The sequence below is a fragment of the Leptosomus discolor genome, chromosome 20 (genome assembly GCF_034619465.1).
Source record: "Leptosomus discolor isolate bLepDis1 chromosome 20, bLepDis1.hap2, whole genome shotgun sequence".
NCBI lineage: Eukaryota > Metazoa > Chordata > Aves > Leptosomiformes > Leptosomidae > Leptosomus > Leptosomus discolor.
This window is the reverse complement of record NC_141410.1, coordinates 6,070,039-6,080,711: the sequence shown is the minus strand read 5'-3', so window position 1 is coordinate 6,080,711 and position 10,673 is coordinate 6,070,039. Positions and strand designations below refer to the sequence as shown.

General features: G+C 48.7%; 1 protein-coding gene across 1 annotated transcript; it reads left to right on the top strand.

Annotated features, from left to right (window-relative positions):
* Nucleotides 1–4,485: 4,485 nt before the first annotated feature.
* Nucleotides 4,486–10,411, top strand: TARDBP (TAR DNA binding protein). The gene is made up of 6 exons (XM_086476109.1): nucleotides 4,486–4,536; nucleotides 4,993–5,245; nucleotides 6,028–6,191; nucleotides 7,110–7,250; nucleotides 7,940–8,110; nucleotides 8,488–10,411. The coding sequence occupies exons 2-6, from the start codon at nucleotides 5,008–5,010 to the stop codon at nucleotides 9,016–9,018; spliced, it is 1,245 nt and encodes a 414-aa protein (XP_086332235.1). The 5' UTR covers nucleotides 4,486–4,536; nucleotides 4,993–5,007; the 3' UTR covers nucleotides 9,019–10,411.
* Nucleotides 10,412–10,673: the final 262 nt, after the last annotated feature.

The following is a 10,673-nucleotide window of genomic DNA, read 5'->3' as shown; positions in this document are numbered from 1 at the left end:
TATTTCTGAGGTGGGGGAGAAGTGAATATTGCAAATGTCCATGTGGTTGTGGTGAAAGCTCCTTCAAAGAGAAAGGGAAAAAAGTACTGCAAAGCACTGCTTTTATTGTGTGTCAATAGATGTTCAGTTGTAGCTAGGAAGAAAGAAATACTACTGATCTTGGCCCTTCAAGGGAACAGTGCCTCCTTTTCTATGATATAGTATCTGTTTAGATGCTCAAAAGTCTTTAGATTACACAGAGAAATAAACTGAAAGGTGTCCTGCTCCTTCAGGCAACTGCATTCAAGGTGGTGCACATGGTAGAGAAGACTGTGCTTATGTATGAAAGACGAGGGTAAGGCTGACTGAAAGGATGCAGACTACTTAAGGGCACAGTGCTAAGGATACACTGATAACGTGCCTTTTTTTTTCTTGCCAAATGTATTTAAAATGAGAACCAAGACAGAATCTAATGTTTCTATTTGCTCAGACTTTTCTGCAGAGAACACTTGTTTCACCTCCAGAGAGGGGAAATTGTGTTCATCCTCCTTACGCTCAGAAGAAAAACTTGATGTTGGGGGGAAAAAAAAAAAAAAAAAAGACTTCTACTGAGTAAGGGTGAGAGGATTTATTAACTCTTGGCAAAATCAGGCTAGACTCTGACCACGCTGACAGGCCACCACCCATTAAATCCTCCTGCCTTTTACTGCTTTATGAGTAGAAATAGGCCCAAGCACTCCATGTTTTTCAGTACACACAGTTGTGTGGTGGGTTGGTTTTTTTTATCATGAGGCTATATTTAGATGCCCATTGATGTTGTTTCTCATCCGGAGCGCTTTTGGGAGGGTGAACAGCTGATCATTACACTGAGTTTGCTCATACCCATGAGCACACTTAACCTAGAGCAGCAAATAGCTATTGTATTGCATTTTGTGTTGTGCCTGTGGGCACACTTAAGTCGATACACATGATGGCTCGTACCACTGTATTGCATTTGTCTGCACCCATGGGCACGCCGAATTGCCAGTGTGAGGGGACTGGAGAATTAACTAGCTGTATGCCCACTGGTGTAGTTACTTCAAGAGCAATACTACTGTTAATTGCTTAACTTAAATCTAATCATAATGCAAAATAACAGAAGGAAAGTGCTGCAAGAATCCCAGTTCTTACAGAAAATGGATAGTAACATGTTTAATTCTAAGCTTGTTTGTTGCCGAAACTGAGGAGCAAGCTCTTGGGGCAGAAGTGTCTGTTGTGAATAATCGCCCTTCTTTCCCTGTCTGCTTTACAGACAGCAAGCTGCATTGAGCTCATTGCTCTCTCCAAGCTTTCACCTGCATGAAATCTAGTTCAGGGTTGATGCTTACTCTGCTCATTAGTGAAATTACCACCAGATGCCTTAGATAGAGGTCACTCTGGCTAAATGCCATGACAACCTCTTCAAATAGTGTGATTGCTAAACTATAGCTTTGACTCAAAATGGTGCAGTAGGTAATGTTGACACGCTGCAATTACCGCTCAGTCCTCGCAGCATGTTCAAACAACGCTGACTACCTCAGTGCTGAGTTGGCAACACCAGAACTGGATCTGGGATGTATATTGTGGATGACTAGAAAACGTAGGAATTTCAGGAGAACGCCTACATGGAGCATTAGCTTATCTTGTTAGCCTGTGTCTAGTCAGATCCTCTCAGAACTCTGCTGAAAAATGGTAATTAAATGTTAAGGCTGAGCATAAAGTTACATGGGCAAAGATGAGCTAGGTTTCAGTGGTGCTGAGAGCCAGTTTTTGCAACTGAAGAAGTCCGAAGCGGCAGTCTTAAATACTCAGCAGAAGACATTGATGCAAGGGACTGGATTAGCCTTTCCTAGCAGTAGGGTCATCTTTCCTTACTAATGAGACTTAATTTTACTTCTTTTTGGGAGACCTGGGCAAGGAAGGTCAGGCTAAATGGGCACTGGGAACATGGCCCACATGTGGACTGGATGAGTGTCACAAAGGCACAGATGAGGAGAAAGGAGAGGGAAGAAGGCAGAAGAATTATTTTCCTTATAATAGCGTGGTAGTCCACTGGTTAAGTCACAGAGCTGAGCTGGTTAGAGAAAGCTCTGCAGTGAGCTGCTTTTCTCTGTGATGACGGCACGCAGGACCTCACAGCTCTGCTAATGACAACCGTGCGTGGCTCCTGTTCACATGGAGCTTGTAATGAAAACTGATTGTGCTACCGATGTCTCTGGTGTGACTTGATGTGACTGGGATTGATGGACCAGATAAGCTTATTATTAAAGTAGTAGAATAACATAACTTGATGTGAAATGGCAATTATCCAGCTACAAAATGATTAAAACTCTAGAAAAAGTTACTAATTTATTGCTTTACAGTATTATCACTGCAAAGTTAAAAACAAACAAACAAAACCTGGAGTGTTTATCTAGAGGTTATGCTATGAAACCAGATTATGAACCTTATAAAAGGAACCAGACCAGGTGGAAAATACCATGTTCCTGCCACCAGTTTTTCTCCTCTGTGGGGTTCTTTCGCACACAGACTTGTGTAAGGTACGTGAGCAGAGGAGGCTCGGCGTGGCAGCCCAGCTAGCAGTCCTCCTGTGACCGCAGCTTAGGAAAAGTATGTAGACGGGCTCTTCTGCACGTCTGGAGACTTTTTTTATGAGTCAGAAACACAGGCAGCAGGAACATGAGTGTCCCTTAGCCATAAGGGCTTTGGAGTTCAGAAGTTTATAATACTGTATAATGAGATTTAACCATTAAGTCTTTCCATTAAGTAAGGGGAGATTGGGTCTAGAGAGGATTAAGCAATGTTATAGCAAACGCTTACTAGGTATTAAAGGACAGGGGTAGAACTACTAGTGCTTTTTAACTTCTAGCAGCCCTACAAAATTGTTTTATACAAGGTCAGAGCAGGGCAGTGAATGGGGGAGAGAGGGAAAGAAAAAAACCTAACCAACCCAAACACCCAGAAGAATTAATGAAGACATCAGTTCTGGGTGATGAACCGGTTGTTGGGGAAGGGTGTCAGACTGAAACACTAAATATGAGATACAGAACTGAGCTGCTGTGAAATCATCTGCATTAGTCACCCTGGTTAATCTAGTTCTCCCCAAGATCCTCTGGGAATGCCTGCAGGAGATCTGCAGACGGAGGCACGTTGGATCAACCCTTCCTACCAAGCGCAGAATGAGGCTATTCAAGTGGCAACGTGCCCCAGCTGGTATCGCTCATTCGTGTCCTTTGGCAAGCGGGTTTGCCTCCTGCGCTGACGGTACGGATAACCTCCAACACCGGCACTTCCAGCTGATGCTCGGATACTGCAGCGATTCCCACACTCAGCACCTCTAACGTTATCGTGCCCTGTGACAAAGGGATCTCAAAGCGCATACGGGGTCTCCTCCTGCCCAACCGAACGAGCTCTCTGGTACACCTCAGCTCACTCACAGCAGGCTTCTCCCTGGGGGTGGAGACGCCTTATCTTCCCTGAACAAACCGCTTCACTAGTTAGGGCTCGTTAGAAAGAGTGTGGGGACTTCGTTTGGTTTTAACCTTAAGCCTTTTTTTTGGCTACAAATTCTAGCTTTTCTGTGAGCGGAGACGGGAGCGGGAGGGCTCGCCGCCCTTTGACAGGACTTCTCTGCGCACCGGGAAGCCTCCGTTTCCCGCCCGCTCCTCTTCCCCCGCAGAGCCCTTGCCAGACGGGGCCGAGAGCCCGGCGGACGCTCGCACGGGGCCCTGCGTCCCCGCGGCAGCGGGACCTGACCGGCCTCCGTCCGTGGCCCAGGCGGGCGGCCGGAGCCGCCGGTACGGCCGTGGGGTCCCTTACAAACTACCGCGTTTACCTTGAGCGACGGCCGCTACCGGGAAAGCGGGTCCTTACACCGCCTGCGGCTTTGCGCGCCGCCGTTCCCGCCTTGGTCTGGGCCGCTCGGCCCCACGCGGGGTCCTCGGGGCCGGCCCGGGCCGCGGCGGGGGCTTGGGGCTCCGCCGTTAGCGCCGTCATTGACGGGGAACAGCCGGCCCCCACCCCGGCCCGCGGGGCGGTGCTACGGGGGGGGCTCGTCCCTACGTGTGTGTATGTGTTGTGGGGGGGTCCCGCCCCGGGAGGCCCCCCCGGGCCCGCTGCCTCCCGGCCCGCTCACAGCGCCGCCACCGCCCCTTCCCGGCAGCTCCCGCGGTCGCGGCGTGGTTCGCGCAGGCGCGGGCAGGGCCGCACCACCGGCCCCGGCGTTGGGGGGGGGGGGAGGCCAACAGAGAGCGGTCCCTTCGCCGCCCACCGCCGCCGCCGCCCGCATCGCGGGAATGCAGCCTGCGGCTCCGGCTGGGTACCGGCGACGCGTCCCGGAGAGCGGTCGGGGCTCCCCGCAGCCGGACGCGCTCTGCTGCAGCCCCTCCCCGCCGCTGGGAATGGTTCGCCCCGCGGCCCGGCCCGGCCTCTGAGGGGGGCCGCCGCCGCCATTTTGTGCGGCGCCAGCGGAGGGCAGCGGGCCGGCGAGCGGCCGAGGCGGTGAGGGTCTCCCGGAGACGCCGCTCCCTTCCCCGGCCGGTGAGCGGGGCGCGGCGGGCGCTCTTGGAGCCTGCTCGGGCTGGGGCCGCCGGCGGTGCTGGGAGCCGGGGACCGGGCCGTGCCCGGAGGTCGCAGGCTGGGGCGGGCCCAGACGGGCAGTGGGTCCGAGGAGGAATGTTCCCCCCAGCCCGGCACCGGTCCCGGCCCCGCTGGGGGAGGCTGCGACGGCCCTGGAGAATTCCTACGTGCCGTGGGGAGCCGTCGCTGTCGGTCCCTCCGCAGACTCCGGGACGGGCCGAGGTGTCGGCCGGTGTGTCTGTCGGTACGGCAGGGCCTGAGGCGCGAACGTCAATGAGAAACACTGTTCGGTGGGCCCTGTGTGTAATAGATACAGATGGGCTTATGCCTGAAGGCTAAACAGACGAAAAGCAAATCAAGGGAAACGAGGTGGTCGCTGATGCCTGCTTCCCCCCCCCCCCCCCCCCTGTACTTCAGTAACTTCCAGCAAAGATGTCGGAGTATATCCGGGTGACGGAGGACGAGAACGATGAGCCCATTGAGATCCCCTCGGAGGACGACGGCACCGTCCTGCTGTCCACAGTGACCGCCCAGTTCCCCGGGGCGTGCGGGCTGCGCTACAGGAACCCGGTGTCGCAGTGCATGAGGGGGGTCCGGCTGGTGGAAGGCATCCTGCACGCGCCTGAAGCCGGGTGGGGAAACCTGGTCTATGTTGTTAATTATCCCAAAGGTTTGTCTTCGTTCCTCCGGCTTTTTTGTGCAAGCTTGCTTTTTCTGTCCGGAGGCCCGTGTGAGTCACTGCGAATTTAACAGGGCAACAGTATTACTGTTGAACGCTCTGATTTACAGAAGTTCACGGATTTTATTTGCGTATTTGTCCCGCAGTGTAGATTTGACCCCACTGACTTTTCAGATGTGCCCTACCATTTTTAACTTTCTACCTGTACAAGCACTTCAATGACAAAGTCTTGCATTATCCTTGGAGGGTTCACGGCCTTACGCAGACCTTCAAAGACTGGGCTGTAATGGGATTTCTGTGTACTCAGATGCTTCTCCTCAAGCCAAGGTTTGGTCAGAGGTACCATTAAAAATGGTCAGGAAAAGTGGAGCCTGACCACCTTGGTGTCCGTGTGTCCCCCCCCCGTGTCCCCCCCAAAAAAAATGGGGAAGCAAATTGCTGAGGAAGTATTGTTAAAAATTCCTGTTTTCTTTACATCCTTATAAGACTGTGAATGTTACTGTATAATACTTAAGTAAACTAACACAGAACTAACTCAGTCAAATTGCATTCTGGGGGAGGAGTTAAGTGCAGACTGCTCTTTCTTCTCCCCTCGTACTTGTAGGCAGTTGAATATGTATTGTAGTAACAAGCTCCTGGCATTTGGCCCATGTCTTTGCAATCTGCACTTTTTCTTGCCATGGCCATGATGGACTTTATACCGTGCAGTTCATAATCAGTGGGAGCAATTCCCAGAGTTGAGGATGGTATCTAATGTACTTCTTTATATTCAGATAATAAGAGGAAAATGGATGAAACAGATGCATCATCAGCCGTGAAAGTGAAACGAGCAGTACAGAAGACTTCGGATTTAATAGTCTTGGGTCTTCCCTGGAAAACCACTGAACAAGACTTAAAGGAGTATTTCAGTACATTTGGAGAAGTTCTGATGGTGCAGGTAAAGTCCTTGTGCAGCTCAAGTAAGGAGGGACGTTAGGTAGAACTCAGTCTTCTGACGAAGCCAGCAGAAAGAGCCGCGTAAGCTTCGAGAAGATCTGAACTGCGCGTCTGTTCCGAGGTTGCATTCTGTTGCAGGAACTTTGTCGCTGCAGGCTTGTGTAGGTACAGATGACCAGGGATATTTGGGAGTGGTAATCCATGCAGATCAGCTTAATGGGTACCGTGTTTTTAGGAGCTTTTTCATTTATTTTACTGTTATTAATTGTTGTAGCTGAATATGTGTGTGTGTGTGTGTGTGTTAAGGAATCAGAGATTGCAGGGATGGGACTGTTCACAAGGCTGGTGAACTCCACACAACATCACTAAATTCACTCAGTAACAGCGTCGTGCTGGCAGTTACCCGTGTGCTGTCCCTGCCTGCCCCAGATGTCAGCCGCATGCGCGTGGCACTGTGGGACCTCGCTGGCCTCAGCTGCTGACACGGCCTGGCCAGGCACGAGGGCTCTTGGCCAGCAGCAGTCAGAAGACAAACCTGCTTCGGTTTCTTCTGTCTTCACACATGTGTTTTGTCCTCCCGGAAGGGGATCTCCCCTGCTCCTGATGCACTTGGCGTGTTCTTTATCTTCAGTTCCTTGCACGCCTGCCGTGCGCAGCTGCGTGGGTGTGCCCCTTTGGCGGTCACATCGCTTGCACAGCTGCTCTGGCTGTGCCATCCCAATTCTGCAGAATGCTTCTGTCCCCTTTCTGGTTATGCTTGGGCTCAAGGCAAGCGAATCATTTTAATTTGTAGGTGTCACAGGCCCCCACTTTGACTACATAGTATGACGGTAACTCTTGTAAGGAAAGGTAGGCATAGACAGCGACATAATCAAAACTTTTTTAAAGTCTGTCTTTTTTTTTTTTTTTTTTGCCTTAGGTTAAGAAGGATATTAAGACTGGCCACTCAAAAGGTTTTGGTTTTGTTCGGTTTACGGATTATGAAACCCAGGTGAAAGTAATGTCTCAGCGGCACATGATAGATGGAAGATGGTGTGACTGTAAACTCCCCAATTCTAAGGTACTTCCGTATGCATTGCTAGGTTTGTTTTTACCAGACACTTGAAGGGCACTGCTTTGGCAGCTGGGTCAGGTGAGCACATGAACAGATTAATGATCCGCTCTTGGATGTGGCTTGTCAGTCTGTGAATGGACAGGACAAGCAAGAGCATGGAAGGAAAACAGGAGGTGGGTGAGCAGGAAGTGAACAAGAAGTGTTGGGAAAATAGCTTGTTATGTGGGGAATTAAGCACAGATGGAAATCTGAAAATAGGGTTTTAATGGCCAGCAGTTCCTGCTTAACCTGTCTGCTGCGTGAATAAACGGAGAATAAAGCGGGCGGAGTAACTAACCTAGGGAAGATCGGAAGGAGTCTTGGAATTTGAAAGTGACCCTGAAGCTTCTGTCTGTTTCCCGGGTGTATGTATGCTGCGACTACCTGAAAAAAGCGCCTCCTTCTGCAGTGGCCTTGTCACTGTTATGTGTGTTGCTCCCGTCCTCATTTTCTTGACTCTTCCCTGTCTGTACCAAGGCGCAGGCATGTTTTCTGAACAGAACCTTTTTTTTGAAGTCTTTCACTTACGATCTTAAACTTTCTTGAGCTTCACTCCTCAGACCAGACTAGGTTAAAAGAGGCCTTTATCATCATGTCACTTGCTTCTCAAGGATAGTTGTGAATTTTTTTTTTTTTCCTTCTCCAATTCTCTCCAGCAAAGTCCTGACGAACCTTTGCGTAGCAGAAAAGTGTTTGTTGGGCGCTGCACTGAGGACATGACAGCCGATGAACTCCGACAGTTCTTTGCCCAGTACGGAGAAGTGGTAGATGTCTTCATTCCTAAACCCTTCCGAGCTTTTGCTTTTGTTACATTTGCAGATGATCAGGTACGTCGTACAGTATTGTAACTTCTTACTTAGACAGCCTGTGTCTCAGTAGCTCGATAAAGCCGTATTTCTGGAACTACACACGGAACACTCACTTGTCCACTGTCTTGAGAACCGCAGTGGTGTTAGCTTGACTTGACATATTGAATTGTCCAAGGTTACACTTTTCAGGTGCTGTTGTACAGGTGGGTTTTATACCTCAGTTAGCGTGGTAGTGAGTGTGCAGATAAACACCTCAAATTGGATTAAGTACATAAATATGCTTCCTTTGCAGGTTAAATATCTGCTCAGAATCATGTTGGATTTTTTGTCTTGTACTACTGACATTTAAAGAAAGAAGTCTAACCTACATTTAATCAATCCCTTATTTCTTATAGGTTGCCCAGTCTCTTTGTGGAGAGGACTTGATCATTAAAGGAATCAGCGTACATATATCCAATGCTGAACCTAAGCACAATAGCAATAGACAGTTAGAGAGAGGTGGAAGATTTGGTGGTAATCCGGGAGGCTTTGGGAATCAAGGGGGGTTTGGCAACAGCAGAGGAGGAGGGGGAGGACTGGGTAACAACCAGGGCAGTAACATGGGTGGAGGTATGAACTTTGGAGCCTTTAGCATCAACCCTGCCATGATGGCAGCGGCGCAGGCCGCCCTGCAGAGCAGCTGGGGAATGATGGGCATGCTGGCTAGTCAGCAGAACCAGTCGGGGCCGTCGGGAAACAACCAGCCTCAAGGCAACATGCAGCGGGAGCAGAACCAGGGCTTTAGTTCAGGCAATAACTCGTACGGCGGCTCCAACTCGGGGGCAGCGATAGGCTGGGGTTCGGCCTCCAACGCGGGCTCCAGCAGCGGGTTTAACGGAGGCTTTGGTTCAAGCATGGATTCCAAATCGTCAGGCTGGGGAATGTAGACGCAGTGGGCTCTGATACTGACTCTATGGTGGGAAATCAAATTTTTCTAACTCATGGTAAGTATACTGTAAATTACATATATACTAAAATTTTCCAAATCGGTTTGTTCAGTGTGCAGTATATTCAGCAGTATTTTTGACATTTTTCTTTTTTTAAAAAAAAAAAAAAAAAGAAAAAGAAAAGAAAGGTAAAAGGAATTTTATAAGTTTTGTTACATATCTTGTTGGAATACTGAATGTTTGGAAGCGGACTGCTGTTTGCCCGACAGGTGAACTAACACTACAATCGATAGGAAAGGTTTCTCCTGTAATACTTTATCCCTTGTTTCCTGGCTACCTGAATTCTTTGCATGTTCAAAATGGAAACCATTGGTCAGAAACAGCATTCTCTCCCTCTCGTTTTTAATTTGATCCCACCATAAGACTCTCCAAGTGCCCCAGCTGGAGAACACAGTGTCGTTTTTGTTTCGTTTGTGTTTCTTTTTAACACTGTCTCCCCTCCATACTAAAGTACGATATGAAGGCTTCATTTAATCTCCGCAGTTCATCTCATTTCAAATGTGTATGGAAGAAGCACTTCATTGAAAGCAGTGCTGTAAATATTCTGCCTTAGGAATACTTCTGTCTACATGCTTTCTCATCCAAGAATACTTCATCACACCGCACATGCTGCGTCTTAGACGGTGGGTGTTCCATTTTTATCCGCTACTCTTTATTTCATGGAGTCGTATCAACGCTGTGAACGCAAGGCTGTGAGATGGAACCAGAAGGCTGTCTGAACTTTTGAAACCTTGTGTGGGATTGATGGTGGTGCCGAGGCATGAGAGGGCTGGTATGTGCGAGATAAAGGAGAGCGCATGCAGAGACCTGGTGGTGCATTCTGGGGTTTTATTTTACTTGGCGAGATGTCTCTCAATCCTGTGGCTTTGGTGAGAGAGTGTGCGGAGAGCAATGATAGCAAATAAAGTACGAGTGTTTATTGCATTCGAAGGACATCCATATGTGGAAAACTTTAAGTGGGTTTTATACCTAGTTAAGCAATTAGTTGAATGTGTTACGTGAACTGAATATTTGTATTTTTTTTCCCTTATGTCAACTGCTGTGAATGCTGTATGGTGTGTGTTGTGTTTTTTTTTTTCTGTTAATGATCTGTAAGTGTGGTAATGTGAATTGAAGATGATGGGGTTTGTGATGAGAACATTGAGCTTGTGGTGTGCTTTGCAGTAGCTCTTGCAGCAGAGATCACTAGCGAGCTCAGTGTGCCTCTTCAGGGTGGAAGTTCCACTGTTTGTAAGATATCCATAAGAATGCTGTTTGCTGCAGTTTTGTGTTTGGATGCTTTTTATAAGATTTGTCACTGTAGGAAATTCTTAAATAAAACTGATTTAAGTAATATGTGTCTTTGTTTTGCAGCCCTGAATGCAAAGAATTCATAGCAGTTAATTAATTTTACCCTTTTGAGATGAACTTCTGTAAAGCTTTCTTGCAGTAATTCGGTTTGTTTCAGATAAGCGTGCTCTAAAAGTTGACAAGTCAAACGGAGCCACCGCTCAGCACGTATTGATACCCGACACCCAACTTGAATCCACTGTATTTTTGCACTGCTCAGTGATATGTATATATCTAAAATCCAGTTCCCCCAGTTTGGGTGCCCA

Coding starts and splice junctions, on each gene's coding strand:
- TARDBP (XM_086476109.1), top strand. CDS start 5,008: ATGTCGGAGTATATCCGGGTGACGGAGGACGAGAACGATGAGCCCATT. Junction 7,251..7,939: donor GTAAACTCCCCAATTCTAAG/GTACTTCCGTAT, acceptor AATTCTCTCCAG/CAAAGTCCTGACGAACCTTT. Junction 8,111..8,487: donor TTACATTTGCAGATGATCAG/GTACGTCGTACA, acceptor TATTTCTTATAG/GTTGCCCAGTCTCTTTGTGG.